The sequence below is a fragment of the Solenopsis invicta genome, chromosome 2, assembly GCF_016802725.1.
Source record: "Solenopsis invicta isolate M01_SB chromosome 2, UNIL_Sinv_3.0, whole genome shotgun sequence".
Lineage (NCBI taxonomy): Eukaryota > Metazoa > Arthropoda > Insecta > Hymenoptera > Formicidae > Solenopsis > Solenopsis invicta.
The window spans coordinates 22,984,905-23,003,943 of NC_052665.1; the positions used below are offsets into that span (position 1 = coordinate 22,984,905).

At 33.5% G+C, this 19,039-nt stretch overlaps 1 protein-coding gene across 1 annotated transcript; it reads left to right on the plus strand.

Annotated features, from left to right (window-relative positions):
- The first annotated feature begins 16,428 nt into the window (after window positions 1–16,428).
- Window positions 16,429–18,615, plus strand: LOC105194722. Its single transcript, XM_011159786.3, has 4 exons — window positions 16,429–16,802; window positions 17,213–17,429; window positions 17,540–17,699; window positions 17,788–18,615. The coding sequence occupies exons 1-4, from the start codon at window positions 16,774–16,776 to the stop codon at window positions 17,928–17,930; spliced, it is 549 nt and encodes a 182-aa protein (XP_011158088.3). The 5' UTR covers window positions 16,429–16,773; the 3' UTR covers window positions 17,931–18,615.
- The last annotated feature ends 424 nt before the right edge of the window (window positions 18,616–19,039 follow it).

The window sequence follows — 19,039 nt, forward strand, 5'->3', positions numbered from 1 at the left end:
TTCATCAAATATAATAAAACATGAAATTTATTGAAATTTTATCAAAATTTAATTGAAATTTTTTTACCAAGCATACGATCAATGTGTATATTAATCGATTGAACGGTTTCGTATTTCTTAATCAAAATAATATATCTTCTTATTCAGATTAATACTGTCTGGCAAGATTGTTAGCAATGTAATGCAAGAATATTTTAACTATCTGAATGATTCTTGGAAGAAAGGCGACAGGGATGGAAGGCGATCGCAAGTGGTCTTGCGATACTCGATGTCGCGAAGTGATAAGCAACCTAGGATTTTGTCACGCACGCGTCTCATATGATTCGTTTAGAACTCAATCCTTGTTACCTTTAAGAATGCAGTAAGGGTATTTGTAATATCTCTTTTTTATCTCTAACCTCTCTTGATTGAATATCATGTAATACTGGACAAAATAATGTTTTGACTATATTGATGGAAGGTATTATCTTCATTTCTTATTACTATGCAATTATTATATGCAATATAATATTCGAGGGAATGAAGGAAACAGGGGAGAAGCAAGAAAAGAAAAAATTTTATTTAAATCTAAAATGAAATGTTTATCAACCATAAATTTTTTTATTTATAAGCTTATTTTATAACTCTTCAAGTATTAAAAATAAAGAGATTTTTAAAAAATGTACGACAAGTATATAAAATATATGCATTATTAAATAAAAAATTAATTGTTTAAAGATAGAGCTGAAATTAATCTAATTAAAGAAATTACTAAAACAAACTGAAATCTTTAAAAAGGAATAATACTTTTGAATCATTAGAATTAAGACAAGAAACTTAATTTAAGAGAATAAAATATTTGACAAATTGTGTATATGTGTGCGTGAGATCTTGGTGTAGTTGTATGTAATGATCTGTTGATGTTTCGTAAATCGAGTTTATTGGTAGAACTGACAACTCCAGCATTGCATTAAGAAAATAAAATAGTACTTTACCGTAATATTTTCACTTCTAATATTTATTACAATTTTTATAAATTAGTAAAAATTAAAACTTAGTACATTTCTAAATTAGAATTTTACTAACAATAAATTTAGTTAAATTATAATTCTAATAAAATTTAGTAAAACTTTATAAAAATTATAGTTTTCATTTAACCCTTATTATGATTTTCAAAGTATATTCTAATTGTAAGAGAAGTTTTTCCCTAAATAATTTTTTTAAAAGCAATTTTTTTCATACAAAAGTGCTATAATGGTTCTTTTGTTTACTTTGTGTTTAGAATGCGTTTATGCTTGTATTATATGTTTTTCTACTTATTTGTAGTTTACAACTATTAATTTCTACAACTCGAAGTAATCTACTAATTTCTATTTATTTTTAGGTTAGTCTAGTAAATAAATTAAAATATCATTGTTTAATCTGTTATTACTTTACACTAACGTTACGCTATAATGAATTACATACTATAAAGCAACAGATTCCAATCGCGCTACTGATATCAATAAAACGTAAAGTTGTATCTCGCGGCATATTATACACACACACACACACACACACGCACACGCACACGCACACGCACACGCACACGCACACGCACACGCACACGCACACGCACACACACACACACACACACACACACACACACATATTTATGTATGTATATACAGTTATTTGTACAACAGTATGTATAGCTGCGTTTAGAAGAGCTAAGATTTTATATAAGATATAATGTAAAAAAAAATTACAATAAATAATAATCTTTTAAAAATATTAATAGACAAGGTAATAATTTGTTTGAAATTCTTCTTTAAAAATTTTCTCAAATTTAGCTTTCTATAGAGCAAAACTATATAAAATGTCTACCTAATATACAAATGAAAATAAAAAGTAAGACAAATATAAGAACATAATTTTTCTCTTAGTGAAAAAATAAGTATTCATATGATACAATTTATTTTGTATATTTATCTTTCAGAATAATTTTTCTTTATCATTTTATACTTGTTTTTATATATCGCTTTGTATTTAGTGTGCAATTATAACCCAAGTTCTAATAATTCTTGAAATACTCTAAAATTATATAAAATTGTTTAAAGTTTACTTAGTATTTTAGAAACATATTAATATTTTTTTCTGTAGTACACTGTTAAATGTTAAAGAATCAAATTTAAATCAATTCTTTGAGTTAAATAACATTTTGTCATTTTTATTTTTTAACAGACTTTTATCTGTATTGAAATTCATCTTATTTTAATAGAAATGTATTTAAAAAGACGCAATTAGAAAAGTCTTGCTCTTTTTTTTCTCTTTTTCATTCAACTCATTTCTGTAGTTGAATAGCTTGTTGTTAATTTTAAAATAAGAAGTGTCAATATTTCGATAGCACCAATTAAATAATATCCTAAATTTGAGTCAAGTTTAATACATTGTTCAATTCTATTATGTTAGTTAAATTATTAATAACATATTGAGTAATAATGGCGAATTATAGGCATGATTAAAACTCAATTTGAATAAAATTCACTAAAAATTTAATAATGTATATAAATTATAATTTGTCTTTATATGTTTGTTCTTTTCTCTTTTCTTTCTTATATCAAAATGTTTTATCAAATTTTTAAAAGTTAAATGTTTGTCAAGATAATGAAAAATTAAGCACATACTCTAGCATTTATCAAGATTATCTAAAATCAACTTCCTTTTTTACTTCTCATTTGTCGTAATAAATTTTGCGAGTACTTTCGAATCAGGTTGAGTGTGTCCGGCAGTCTTATAAAGGGAAAGACGTTGTTGACATGCGTGTCCAGTGCCCGACACTCGTCTCGAAAAAAATCCAGTGCGTTTGGACGGATCTTTCCCGTTAGTTAGGCCGATCATTGCCGCCGTAACAAGCCAGCTATTGACAGGTCCTCGCCTGCCATCACGGGGCACATGGGTGTGTGTTCTAGATACGTAGATACGTCCGAAAGGACAGCCAGGACAAACCACAATTCGACAATCTTATGTGGTGGTGCTACTACGGGCGCCACATACTAATGGAGCATTACCTTAACACCCTCTATCCGAGCTCTCGTTCAGTTAGTTACTCCTTGGAGATGTGAAAGAAGGGAAGAGATCACATAAGAGAAAGAGAGAGAGAGAGAGAGAGAGAGAGAGAGAAAGAGAGAGAAAGAGAGGGAGAGAGAGAGAGAGTCGCCGTATCTTCCGATCCACCTCTCTTCATAGTCGTAACGACGAAGCGACGGGCAGGCGGGTCCTTCCGCCGTCACTATTGTGTCTTCTTTCGGGTTTGTCCTCGTTTTACTCCTTTTTGATCGATCTCTCAGGAAATAGCATCCCCACGTAAATCATTATCGCTATTCAACATTATGTGTATAGAACTAGTGCATCATATAATTGGATGAAAATAATTTTTATCATAGCATGAGATATATTCTAGGATTAGACTGATATTTCTTAAAATATTGTGACTAAGTTTGTTAATGATTAATAATAAGCCATAGTGTGAACATTTTTTTTATAATAAATAACTTTTTCTTCTAATAAAATTTATAAATAATGATGTTAATGCAACGTTCGAAAAAATCACATTATTGATAAACAGCGGTCTGATAGAGCGCTAGCATATCTCCGCTACTTTCATAAGTTCTTTATAATGAAAAATGTATTTATATTTATTCTGAATACTTATAAATAAGAAAGGCGTAGAAAGATGTTTTAAAGGTGTGAGAATTAGCAAATGTCACATACAAAATGTCTAACGTCTATGAAACTTTACCCGCTATTTTGAAAAAGGTTCAAAATTATGAAAAATCGCAAAATGCATATTTATTCATTTTGAGGGGTCTGTTTTTATGAAGATTGTATATAATTCAAATCGGACTCTCCATATTGTTATATCACTAAAAAAGCATAAAGAAAGAAAATTTTTAGTATAATAAAGCGGAGGTTGATACGTTGACTTGTTCAAGAATTATTTAGGGTCAAAAGTAAAAGTTTACAAAAGGGGAGTAGTCTCTGACGACCTTGACCTTGACATATGTTATCAATAGGAAGGTACTGAGTGACATACAAAAGGTTTTAAGTAATGCTCACGTCTTATTAAAAAAATATTATCAGAGACAAAAAATAGTTTTTCTTAATTATTTCAGAAAATATTGATTTTACAAAAAAATGTGTTAAATAAAAAATGAAGCTTGTGATGAGCTCTACAAATAAGGTACTATGCAAGGGAGCCCTCCCCCTGCACCCCCTCCTCGTATTTTTTCTAACTTAATCCATCCCGTCTCAGTGAGTCCATTAATAACGTGGTGGATGCGGGAAAGGGTGGGCCATAATTTCAAATCAAATATCGCAACATGGTCAATTAGATAACCTTGAACAATTTACAATTAAAATAGGATTAGGATTAGGTTAGGTTAGAAAAAATACGGGGTGGGGGTGCGGGGGAGGGGCTCCGCCCCTCCCCGCCCAAGCGTCTACATTTCACGCAAAACTACTCAAACTAAAAAAAAATTATTTTAAAATAGTTTTTTTACTATAACAACTACAGTATTGAAGTTAGGTAAAATATGCATATAACTTTTTTTTATAGAGCTTATCACGAGCTTCATTTTTTGTTTGACACATTTTTTTGTAAAATGAATATTTTTTAAAATAAGTAAGAAGAACTGCTTTTTCTTTCTGTAATGATATTTTTTTATAAGACATAAGCATTACTTAAAACCTTTTGTATGTCTCAGTACCTTCTCATTGATAACATATATCAAGGTCAAGGTCGTCAGAGGCTGCTCCCCTTTTGTAAAAGTTTACCTGCTCAAATTAAAAAAAAAAAGCAATTTTTAAAAAATTGTTACTCTCATTTGACAAATTTTAAAAACCCTAAAGAATTCGAAGAAAGTTAAGTTATAAAATTTTTTTAAAATTAAAATAATATTAAAATTATGTCTAACTCAACTCAAGTATAAATTTAAAAGAAATACCTTAATTTTTTAATCGCACCAATTGGAAAGAGAATGTATATATTTTCTCGAAACATAATTGCTGTGCAACTACTTTAAAGAAATAAAACTCAAGTGGGGTTAATGACTATTATTTTTAATAACAATAACAGTTACTTTTATTGTTACTTTTATATTTTTGATTATTTATTTTTATACAATTTTCATATATTTAATTTTCGTATTTCAATTGATATCCATAGTATATGTTATTAAATTTAACAATAGTTTTAAGATATCATAAACAAATCACAGAATCGTATTAACAAAAGAACAAACTATAGGAAAATTTTCAAATTCAAGTAAAGATAATGATACATCCTAACTCCTCGAAAAAAAATCATACGATCCTGATTTTTTTCCAATTTGCGGGGAAAACTCCAAATTTTACGAAGGCTATCGTGACATTTGCGAAAAAAATTTATCCTACCCCGTGGAGTGCGTCAAATTATGCAACAAAACGTTTGGAAACAAAACACGTCTTTACTTTTAAAGAAACAGCGGAAGGAGGAAAGCAAAAATTCAAAATTAATCAAATGCACCTTAAAGTAGAGATATTAAGCTATAAAATAAAAAACAAACTTTCAAGTACGATAATTTTTAACGAAGTAATGATTATTTAAAGTTGTGCAAAATTTTTATATAAATGAGTGTTGCGATAATTTTGTTGCCTAGTGTGTGCCTGTGCGTGCGTGTGTGCGCGCGTGTGTGTGTGTGTATTTTATAAGGCAATGTGGGGTAAAGTGGGACGCGTTTTTGTTTGCTTCCATAGAAGTATCAAAAAATTAAATTTTAGAACAATCAATGATTGTTTTCACTAGAAAACAGAAAAAACTAACTTTCTTTAATTGCGGATTTTCAAAGTTTTGATTTTAAGTTGTATTTTTAGCTATTTTTAAAAAAACAAAAAATTTTGGGCTTTTGAAAAAATTATAATGGGGTAAAGTAAGACACCAAAAAAATTCAGTCAAAGCAGTCATAAAAACCAACTTAAATCGACTTCTATGTTTAATCAACACTTCTAAATAATGAATAATTGAAAGGAGAGCAATAAAATCCTTCCCTCTCTCTATAATGGTTATAGCAATTAAACTTATAATTATTTGATGGTTCGAAGCTACTGTCACATTATAGTAATATTTAATATTAAATTTTCTCCGTATATAAGTAATAACATTCGAAATAATTAATAAAGTCACTTGATTTGTACTAATCCTTCAAGAAAACATAAAAAACTCACTTTACTACACAATGTTAATTTGCACGCAATCATTCATTACCGAAACTAGATTAAGTTTCTACAACATTTTCTTTTATTTAGAAAAATAATAGAAGAACTACAACTGCACATAACTTTCCGTTGTTTTCTTAAAAAACTTGCTTAAATCACGAGTATTATGAATACAAGAAAAACTTTATGAAAAGAACTTTTAAGATTGGTCTGGTACAGCAACAAAATGTTTATACACACACTCTAATAGCTAATTAAAACATGAGCTGTTATGATAAGCAATAGATGACAGTTTTTTGTTTTGCTCTAAACTTATTACTACGTAGAAATTTTGGGTGTCTGATAAATAATACAACAACTCTCGCATATAGGTAGAATGGACCAAACCAAGTCGAAAAGTCCTATACCACTTTGCGATTTTTACATTAGTTAACAAGTTATACATTAATAAAAATAGCGCATTTAGTCCCGCCCGCCGTCAAATCAAACCGCGCGATCGTGGTTGCTAAACACGCGGAGAATTGTTGTTTACTAACAGTGATGGCTGCGCAATATTATTTAATGTTAATAATATTCTAAATATTAGAATACTCCTTTGTTCATTATATTCTAAAGATGACACGACTAATAAGAAAATGACAAAAAGCTTAAATAACAAAATAACTTGTATCTTTGAAGATATCAGTCTTAGAACCCATGTAATAATTAGACTTTTTTTTTTGTTTTAACCAACACTACCTGCTATCAATTTTTCTGTTAAAATACAAAAATAGTACCACTTGGGTTTTTAATAAAAATTAAAGATAAGGTGCGTGCACACACATAAATTAGCATCTTTTTTTACCTTTTTTTGAAAAAATATATATACATGCTTACGTTATTATTTATAACAAAAACCGTTAATAATTCTTATTAATAAAAATTCAACATTATCATTAAGTAGCACATCTATAGGATCACCAAATTTTAAGAGAATCGATCCTACAATTTAATTTACAATCTTTTGTTCTACCTTTGAATAACAACAGTAAATATCCTATTTTTATAACTTTTAATTTTTATCTTCTGTTTTTATACGAGACATCAAAAGAATATTAATAATAAAGAAAACAATAGAAATTGTAAAGTATTATGATAAAATTAACCATTTCTAACAAGCATCAAATATAATTCTAAGATGTAATGTATGTATATAACGTATATAACATAGATCAAGATAATTATGTTATATTAAATTAAACACATACGCTATGTGTTTGCTAGGTTTTAAAATTAAATTTTCGTTACTCGTAATTAGAATAGAATACTAGACGCCTTTTCGAGATCTCGGGGATTACTTCGTCAACACTTAGATCGCCACCGCTGCCGCTGTCGCCACCGCTGCCGTTGTCGCCGCCGTCGTCGCCGTCGCCGTCGTCGTCGCCGTCGCCGTCGCCGTCGCCGTCGCCGTCGCCGTCGCCGTCGCCGTCGCCGTCGCCGTCGCCGTCGTCGTCGCCGTCGTCGTCGCCGTCGCCGTCGCCGTCGCCGTCGCCGTCGCCGTCGTCGTCGCCGTCGTCGCCGTCGTCGCCGTCGTCGCCGTCGTCGCCGTCGTCGCCGTCGTCGCCGTCGTCGCCGTCGTCGCCGTCGTCGCCGTCGTCGCCGTCGTCGCCGTCGTCGCCGTCGTCGCCGTCGTCGCCGTCGTCGCCGTCGTCGCCGTCGTCGCCGTCGTCGCCGTCGTCGCCGTCGTCGCCGTCGTCGCCGTCGTCGCCGTCGTCGCCGTCGTCGCCGTCGTCGCCGTCGTCGCCGTCGTCGCCGTCGTCGCCGTCGTCGCCGTCGTCGCCGTCGTCGCCGTCGTCGTCGTCGCCGTCGTCGTCGTCATCGTCGTCGTCATCGTCGTCGTCGTCGTCGTCGTTACCACGCGTTCGTCGCCGTCGCCGTCGTCGTCGTCGTTACCGCGCGTCGTCGCCGTCGTCGTCGTTGTCGTCGTCGTCGTCGTTACCGCGCGTCGTCGCCATCGCCGTCGTCACCGTCGTCGCCGTCGTCGTCGTTACCGCGCGTCGTCGCCATCGCCGTCGCCGTCGTCGTCGTTAGTGCGCATCGTTGCCGTCGCCATCGTCGTTGTTACCGCGCGTCGTCGCCGTCGCCGTCGTCGTCGTCGTCATCGTCATCGTCGTCGTCGTCGTCGTCGTCGTCGTTACCACGCGTTGTCGCCGTCGGCGTCGTCGTCGTCATCGTTACCGCGTCGTTTCCACTCATCAACCGTCACTATCACCAGTTCCACTACTGACACCTCGTGCTGTTTTCAAAAGCGTGCTGTCTTTGAAGTGTGCTGTCCTCGTCGAGGGATTACGAGGACGTATCATCACCCGGCCACTGTATAAGAAAGAACAGTAAGTCGACTCCGTCATAAAGCACGGCGAAAGTTGTCCTTCGCGCATGACCGAATCGCACAACCAGCAATATGGCGGTTAAGTTCTGATTGGACCATTCAAGCATATGGCGTCATTAACCCGACTCAGGTTAAGTTAAACCACTGCGCTCGCAAACGCTATTGGATCCACGCACAACCAGCAACATGGCGATTTTGTAGTCATCATATTAAAGGTGCCGACATCGAGTCGACCTACTGTTCTTTCTTATACTGTGACCCGGCACTAACGACCGTACCTAAAGCACAGCGCTTTTTATGACACGACGTGCCTGATTCGCGAATCCAAAAATAACAGGTTAGGAAAACTGTCACCTTAACTTACCCACTACATGTACCAGGTATATGCATAAGTTTTTTCCGGTTTTTTGGTAAAAAAAAACATGTAATTTTCAAGGGAAATTAATTTTTTTTTATTCAAAATATTGGCCAACGGCTTCTACACATTTCGCCCATCTTTCAGATAATTTATGAATACCATGCCAGAAAAACTGCTTGTCTTTTGCGGCAAACCATTTGTCGAGCCATTTTCCAACTTCCTCGAAATTGCTAAAGTGCTGCTCTGCGAGCGCGTGCCCCATTGATGCAAAGAGGTGATAGTCAGATTCGCCAGGTTTGGGGAGTACGGCGGGTGCGGAAGGATGTCCCATCCAAGAGATTTTAAGGTGTCTTTCACTGGTTTTGCTGTGTGAGACGGCGCATTGTGGTGTAACAAAATCACTTTGCCATGTCTTCTGGCCCATTCCGGTCGTCTTTCGATTAATGCGTGGTTTAAATTAATCATTTGTTGGCGATAGCGTTGTGTATTAACGGTTTCGACGGGCTTCAAGAGTTCATAATACACAATACCGCTCTGGTCCCATCAGACACAGAGCATGGTTTTCTTGCCGAAGCGATTTGGCCTTGGTGTTGATGGACCGGCTTCGCCAGGTGAAAGCCACGATTTTTTCTGCTTCGGGTTTTCAAAATAAATCCATTTTTTGTCACCCGTCACAATTCGATACAAAAATGATTTCCTTTCGTGGCGTTGAAGCAGCATTTCACATGTGACTTTGCGATTTTCCATTTGACGTTCATTCAAATTGTGTGGGACCCATTTACCGAGTTTATTGATCTTTCCCATTGCTCGTAAATGTCTGCTAATTGTTTCTTGTGATACATGTAATGCTTCTGCTAATTGCCGTTGAGTTTGAGTTGGGTCATCATCCAATAATTCCTGCAATTGCTCGTCTTCGCATTTTTGTGGTCTACCAGAGCGCTCACTGTCTTTCACATTGAAATCATCACTTTTAAATTGTCGAAACCATGTCTCACATGTTCTAATCGATGGAACGTGTTCACCATATGTTTCTACCAGCAAACAATGACTTTCAACAGCCTTTTTCTTAAGATTAAATAAAAAAAGCAATGCGTGCCGCAAATGTTGTTTTTCAGGCACAAAACTCGACATGATCACTGAACAATAAAATAAAGACGCTAGTTTTTGGCGGACTCAACTTGTGTGTGTTTGTAGTTCTATGTCAGACGAACAAAATGACGTATGTGTCAAATTAATACGCTGCGTACTTTTTGCTGGCGCCATCTCTTAGTGAAACTGGAAAAAACTTATGCATACACCTGGTATGTACACATATATAGTAGTAGACGGCCATGATGCTTATGAGATGAATACGGCCATGTTACATCACATGGTAGAACGGCTATATAAACAAGCGCCACTCGACAAGATTCGTTTGGCGACAATAATAATAATGACGTATCTTACATGTAAAACATGTAATTTGGACTTTGCGTCGCAATATCTCCGCTCGTAAGACACAGAGAGAAAAAAATAAAAACACTTTTATTTATTAATTCAACCCGAAACTATCGTTTGAGATTACTCAGAACATGATGATTCAGCCGTTACTGACATCTGATCTCGTTATGCTTGATAAACTCGCTGACTTGCGTAAAAGTGGCTCGGTCTTTCTCGCTTTGCGTTTTTTATTTTTTTTAAATTTGCACGAGACGCGACCGCGCCTCTTGATAATTGGAAATTTCTTTTTATGAGTACATATTAAAAATTTATTTAAAACATTGTAATCACGTCCTAATGTAACGATGTTGTTAATAAAGTTTTATTGGCAACGGCGTCATATTAAAGTCGTAGTAGTAAAAAATGTGTTTTGCGACAGTCGAAGTAATTTTTGATAGTCAGCATTTCTTTAAAATTGAAGTAAGGTAATAAGGTTTTTTTGAAAACTTTGAATGTATCATGTTCAGTTGAATGTATTTGAAACATTTCGTGTTTACTTTTTGCTGTGTGATGTTTATTTTTGTCGATCATACGCAATAATGCGCACGTTTGATATTGGGGCTATTCGTAATATTGAGCACCGGGGTGATTTGTTAATACTGATTGCAGCGCCTATGGGTAACCCTAACATTACGTTGACTGCATTACGAACGTCTACGCTACGCAGAATTAAGCATTAAGGTAAACTAAAGTTCTTCATTGATTTAGTTCAAACTTGACAATATTGTGCATTTTAGTACATAGAACATAAAAATGAATATAAAATTGTCGCTCTTAATCAGGTAAAAAGTTATAAAACGATAAAAATTGACACTTGTGAGGTTAGAAAATCTGTCACACCGATGGCACAAAAAGACATGCGAACGTGTATGTTTTTTTTATACCTATATCCTTTTTTAAATAAAAGAAAGTCTTAACAACAGTTTTTTTTATAGTCTTTTAACTTAAAACACAAATTTCGGGATATTCCCGGATTAATTACGAATTACTCCGGGCTTGGGGCTATTTGTAATTTTTGGTCAACATTTTTATATATATTTCAAAGCAAGTACACTTCCATGTTCTATCTATACCGGCATTGTGAAGGGGAAGGTTCAACTTTTTAAACCGTCCTATGTTTTTTTTTTTAATGAATATGAAACTCAGGCAACACAAAAGAAAAAAAGGTCTAACAAATAGCCCCGGTCTCTTCTATAGTTTCAGTTTTGTGAATTTAATGAATTTTAATACAAAAGTGTTGAAAAGTAAAAATTACATTTTTAAATTTATAAATTTGTTTAAGCTATACATATATATATATATATATATATATATATATATATATATATACACACACAATCCCAATATAAGTGACCACCCTCCTTTATTTCATAAACTAGCAGAGATAGACCCAATAAATATAAAATCAAATTAAATGGTTTGAACTAAACTTTATTGTGAGCACAGTGCTTACATGCAAAAATTATCTATGTTAAAGAACAAAGAGACATGCATAACTTTTGCAGGATAAAGTGAATATTTTTATATGATAAAAGTTATAGCGTTTTTTCTAATGAATACAATAATGTATAATTTATCAAAATTATTTTACAAATTATAGAAGTTATGTCGGTTTAAAATTTTGCGGGCGATTAATACAATTTCAATTTTGCCCCTGCGGTATGGCTAACTTTCGATTCTCGTTTTGGCGATTGACATGTAATGTGTTGATATCTGATTATAATATACACATATAGGACGTCCCATTTTAAGAGGGCACCCCGAATAACTTCGAAAGAAGTGATTTTGAAAGAAAATAATCCAGACAAATGTTGTAGGGTTTCAAAAGATCTATTTACTGATTTTATCAGTTTGACCTTAGATGGCGTCGCCAAGGTCAGATCGAAATCACATTAACTTTTTTAAATGGAACACCTTATTTTTAATTCCAGAATCAAATAGTTGATTTCAAGAGCTTTTCAAAACCCTACAAGAAAGTTTATTTTTGTTGAATACTTTCCGAGTCGTAAGGCTTGAAAGCTACAGTGTACTGTAACTTTCAAGCATCACAACTCGGAAAGTACTTAACAAAAATAAACTTATTTAAAGTGTTTTAAAAAGTTCTCGAAATCGACTACAAGAAATTGCAATAAAAAATATAATGTTAGAGTATCGGTAGTTCCCTAATTAAAGGGTACTTTCCTAACATTCTATATTTTTATTGTAACGTCATTTTATTATATGGAATTGACATATGCAAATCAAAATTGTATTTTATATCTGTACAATAAACAGTTCCCTAATTTTTTGTAACATTATAAAGGGATAAGTAAGTTTTAAACATGTTTATGCAATTTTTGTGGTTAGATAAATGTCATTTAAATTAATATTTTAATTACATCTTCACCATGCTCGACTTGACCTTGTTATATCACCTTAATATATTGTTTATGAATATTTTGGGCTTCATAATAATTATTAATTTCGTTTTTTATTTCTCTACTGTGATTATTATGTATATCTCTACTGTGAAATATTATGAAAATATGAAACCATTATGATAAAGGTTTTTAAAACTACTTTTGTTTTCTTTAGTAAATTTATACGAAATATTTTATTATTGCGATTTTAACTGTGGCCGCCTCAATAAGGTTATTTTACGTCTGTGTTCGCACTATACTCTCATGTTTGAGTGTGAGGTGTGAACATAGACATGGAAAAACTTTATTGAGGCGACCATATTGGAGTTAAGATTTAAAATAGAGAAATAAAACTGAAAATATATAACTTTTCACAATATTTATTTTTTTATTGTTTTAGTAAATACTAAACTTAATTTAATACTAATAGTAACACTCGTCCTAATACTAATTTATGTATTGCGTAAATAAATTTCAGTTTTGCAAAACAGAAACGTCAAATTTGAAACAGGTAAAGTCAATTTAAAAAAAAACACAATAGTTAATATATTATAGATTTGTTTGCGTTGCTTGGAATTTCCAAAAATGTTTCTACTTATAAAATGAAATAATTATTTATTGTAGAATAAAAGTACACACCAAAAAGGGTGATACAAGAGATTTTATGAGAAAATAAAAAAAAGTTAAAAATTCATTTACTTTCGGTTCGTGAATCTGTCAATCAAAGTTAACTTTTGTTATTTACTAACGTTTTGTAGTATGTATAAAATCGTCTCACCGTGCAGAAAATTCTAACAAACAGCACTGACTGTGTGCCATTCCAATCAAAAGCCTAACAAAAGGTTTAGTTCCTCAACAGCTGTAAGTATATAAATTTCGCTTAGCGCACGTAAATGATGGCAACCGGAGTAGCGATTGTGTGGAGCAGTAGTTGATAGATCTTTTCGCAAATGGTACTATAATCGAAAAAATAAAGATTAATGTATGCGTTGGACTAAAGTTCTGTATAAAGAGAGAAGCAACATCAAACCCCCACCACAACCTCCATTATCTTATTGAATCCTCCCAACACCTCCAGCATCGCCAAATTGCGACTGCTCTAATGTCATCAAACACCATTTAATATAAACATTCCATCACATGAAACTGTTACATTATCATAAATGACGTATTATAACCACGTTTGTCTTCTCATTCAGTTTCAATTTTGGATAACCTAACTTAACTATCAAGGTTCCTGACTCCTTAGCCGAGAACTCCACGTTGACGGTAGCAACATTCCGTCGCGGACAAAATTAAAACTAATAGATATGAAACGTGACAGATTGATGATGAGATGTTGTCGTGCATGTCATTTTGTTATTATGTGTTTTATTGTGAAAATATGACTTGTTACGTACACCCAAGGACTTTGATTCTGTCCATGGGGAAATTTTCCAAACTGAGAAGTCGCTATCTTTCTACATACTTACAGTTCATGATTAACGTAACGACCAATAAGCTTTAGTCGTTTCATTAATCATGCGAGTATGTAGAAAGTGGTGACTTCTCAGTTTGGAAAATTTCCCCATGGACAGAATCAAAGTCCTTGGGTGTACTTACAAAATTTGTAAAAATGGACCGCGAGTAAAGTTTCTCTGAATTTTATACATAAAAGCATATTTTTCACTCCTTTTAATAGCTATTCGTGTGTCTTTCTGTCTGAATAGGCGTCACTTTACGTGCTTTTTATGACTACTAGGTTAAAAAAGGATAGTCTTGACCGATATTTAGGTATGTTTTAAAGCCATCTGATTAGTTTGTTTTATCCAAATTGTCTTTATTTAAAAATGGCACGTCAAAAACTTTAGTTTAATCGTGTGTTTTGCTGTTTTAATAGTTTCACATTACATGCTCTTTACGACTATTTACTAATTTTTAGACGGAAAAAAGGAAAGTCTTGGCCCATTTTTACAAGTGTTTTAAAGCCATCTGATTAGTCTGTTTTATCTAAATTGGCTTTATTTACAAATGGCACGTTGCACAAAATTACGTGTTATTTTACGCAATTTTTCGCTTCTAACGTCACGATTTTAATATGGCCGCGGCAAGTACTCAGAACCCTTAAGTGTCATTCTGCAAACAGCTGTGGTCACAATATGGTTGCTTGCTTAGAAAAGAATATCCAATCCAAAGTAGCAATCAGATTACCAATCAGAGCTTCGGACATCAATGTCGCTTCTCTCTTTATATAGGACTAGTGTTCCTAGAAGTAGAGAGTTTGGATATCTGCCCCTAAAATGTCGGTGACGAATATGTCAGTGTACGAGGTGTGGCAGAAAAGTAATGAGACTGATTTTTTTGTGATAATTTTATTTTATTTTTATACATTAATGTTATCCTTCTTAAAGTAGTTTCTTTAAGCAGCTATACATCGGCGGAGGCGTTGTTTCCAATCTTCGTAGCACTGCTGGAAGTTTTCAACTGGAATTACATTCAGCTCCTCGGTTACGTTTCTTTAGTTATTGATAGTACCAAGATGATTACCTTTTAAGTGGTTTTTGATCTTGGGGAGTAAAAAAAGTTACACGGACTGAGATCCAGCGAATAGGGGGGCTGAGGAAGCACAAAAATCCCTTTTTTCTCTTTTTTAGAAATCTCTTTTTTTTCTTTTATTGACGAAAAAATGGATTTCTGTGGTTTTCAGCCTCTTATTCGCTGAATCTCAGTCCGTGTGACTTTTTTTGTTTCCCAAGATCAAAAACCACTTAAAAAAATGTGATTTTGGTATTATCGATAACATCCAAAGGAGCGTAACCGAGGAGCTGAAGATGATTCCAGTTAAAGCCTTCCAGCAGTGCTACGAAGACTGGAAACAACGCCTCCGCCAATGTATAGCTGCCCAAGGGAACTATTTTGAGAGGGATAACATTGATATATAAAAATATAATAAAATTGTTGCAAAAAAAATCAGTCTTATTACTTTCGTGCCACACTTCGTACGTACGTGAGTTTTATGTGTGTGTGTATGTTTATCATTGTGTCCACTGTATTACTCGAATGTGTTGTATGCTGTTGTTGTATTGGCTAAAGAGGCTTAAACAAGGATCCTTATTGGTGCTGCCATGTTAGGTGCACAGTCACGTGCATTCAATCATGGAAGAACCAGAAGTCCAGGCTTACTACTTCTAGGGATTCTATATAGGACTCTATGTTGGGCAAAGAGTGTTAGTTTGTTATTAACGCTTTCCCTTACCTTTTGCCCCGCGCGCGAATCTGCCGTACCGACGTCGAAGAAGTTCAGCTGTAGGTTTAGCATCTTCTTAAAACATTTCCTAAATTCATTGTATCAATGAAATTAAAATCAAAGAATATCATTTGTTAATACTACAAACATTTTTTTCAGTATAAGATTTATCCCATTATTTTAAAACATGAAATATGTAAGTTATAAACTAAAATTAAAATATAAAGAAAAATTAAAGCATTAAGTTTTAAATTTAAAATTTTGGAAAATATGACATAACAGAATCTGTAACTCATAAAAAATAAGAAATATTCAAGGATACATAGAAATTTTAAAACATAAATAAAATTGTTAAGGATAAATAATTAGAAGAGAGAGAGAAAGTTCGCGCGGAAGTGACCCAGTTGCGCACAGACCTGATTAGACACTATCCCCTAATAGCATATGATATCCTGCGTATCATCCCATTTTCATACTGATCGTACTGTGATCATCTCTAACATACTGAGATTATCATATATAATATTTCGTTCAGTATCATCCCGTTTTCTTTCGCGCATATTCTGAGAATCGACGCAACGTACGACATGTTACGTATACCTTTCAGTCGCGCGCGTATATTCCTAGGAGTAACGCGTGATACGGTGTACGGTGACGGGATGTCAATCATCACGCCATCTGCGGAATTCAGTCGCCTTTGTCTTTTCGCTCGCCCGGCACGCGGTATCACATGGATTCGAGGGATCTTCGATATTTTAGGTAATCATTTTATCTCATTTTTATTTTGAACTGATAATTACAAAAAGTTAAAATCATATAAATAAAGACATATCAAGTATATATATTTTCAATCATTTTTACATATATTTATGAAATTATTCTGCTTTACAATAATTTGAGGTTATGTGTACAAGAAAGATCGGACCATAACATTTAATAATTTTAGCATAAAATATCTCAGTACAGATATGTAGTTCGTAATGAAAAAATTATCAGCAGAATAATAGTTTCTAGTTAGAATTATTTCGTATCACGTGTCCAGCTTATCAAGCTAAAGCTTGACATTAACCTAAACATTAATATTTCAAAATTTTTGTATTTAACATAAATATGATTCAAAACTTTTACATAAATATGATTCGAAATATTTCTCTTACAAAAAATTTCAGGCACTTTATGATTTCGAAAATCATACACTTGGAAATAGCGATACGAGATATCAAGAAGAGCGTCAAGCAAATATCAGAAAAATTGTCACTTGATTTGTTCGACAAGAAAGAAAAAGAAAACATTAATACGTTGAAAGATTTCCCGTTGAAAGAACAACACGAATTGGATATTTTAGAACGGAAGTTACAAAATGACACAAGTTTTCGGGACGAAATGGTAAATTGAAGTTGGCATTTAATGTAAAAGTATTTTTTAAGATAGAAAGGACAACAGTTTTAAATCTAACTAATTATTATAATTATTAAAAATATTGGACTTTATTACAGATTAAGCAATTGACACATATTCGCAGTGATTTAATGAGAAGCACTTCTGTTCGAATAATGAAACTTATTTTGTCAAACGAACTAGCTGTAAAATATAGTTGGTTTGGAGCCAAAAAGAAACAAAGCTTTTCTTCTTTAAATTTATGCAAAGTTGTTATAAGTAAGTTACTTAATTACAAGCAATTTTCATATTTATATTATAAATTCTATTATAAAATGTTCTATTATAAATATATTTTATTTCATAGCTGTGCTACGAAAAACACATCCAGATGCTTCTGATGACCAGATCTCAGCTCCAATCAAGATCTGGTTAGCCCATGCTAAAGAACGTCTCGACAGGCAACGACAACATGACAATGCAAATAACGCAGAAGAAGACACAGAATGAATGAATTTTATCACTGCATAGTAATGAAATGTGCAATATTTTAATGCAATAATAGTACAAAAACGAGACTAAATGCTGCCACAGTAATCATCATTAGCATAGGTATGTTTTGATGCGTACATTAATTACAATATTAAATGTAATTTTTACGCTATCAATAACGCTGTGTTACTAAATTGTTTTATTTATAGTTTATCAATTGTTGATCTCCTTCGAGCTATATAAGTATATATGAATTTATACGTAAATCGTAAACAAAGTTGTACGCTTTTTTTTAAGACGGATCTAAACTGTGTTACTAAGATGTTAGAAATTGTTTTGACAGCGCTCAATTTTAATTTATCCAATTGTTAGTCTCCTTCGAGCCATATAAGTATATATGAATTTATACGTAAATCGTAAGTAAAATTGTACGCTTTTTTTTAAGACGGATCTAAGCTGTGTTACTAAGTTGTTAGAAATTTTTTTGACAGCGCTCAATTATATAATAGTTTATCAATTAAGTCTCCTTCAAGCCACAAGTATATATATAAATTTATAAATTGTAAGCAAACTGTGGTGTAAATGCTACTAACATCATTTATTGATAATAATTATTCAGCGACATAATTATGTTTTCAATGGTGTAACATTGCTAATAATAATAATAATTATAATTAATTCTGTTGGCTCAAGCTGCGTCAAAATTGAAATAAATATATATTATACATAAAATAAAGTGTACATTAATATTTAACCCAACTTAGCCTACAAATATGTGAGCTCGCAATCATATATATAGCTGTATATGTGCGTGATATACCATTCTCTGACTGTTTCCATCCTATACGCATACTGCGGGATGTTCTGAGTATCTACTACGATTCAGGGTACGCGAGACATAGGAAATTTCCTAGTATGTACTGCAGTATATCGCAGTACGTATTTCGAATGTTATGAGGATCTACGCAATCTACTTTTCAAATATCCCGCAGAACGTTCTCAGTATTAACTTGTGCTATTAGGGTCATAGCGGCCGATGCCTAGAGTATTTCCGTTGGTTGGGTTAGATTAGATTACGTGATTGGTGGTGTCCGATTGTGTCTGTGCACAACTGGATCTCATCCGTT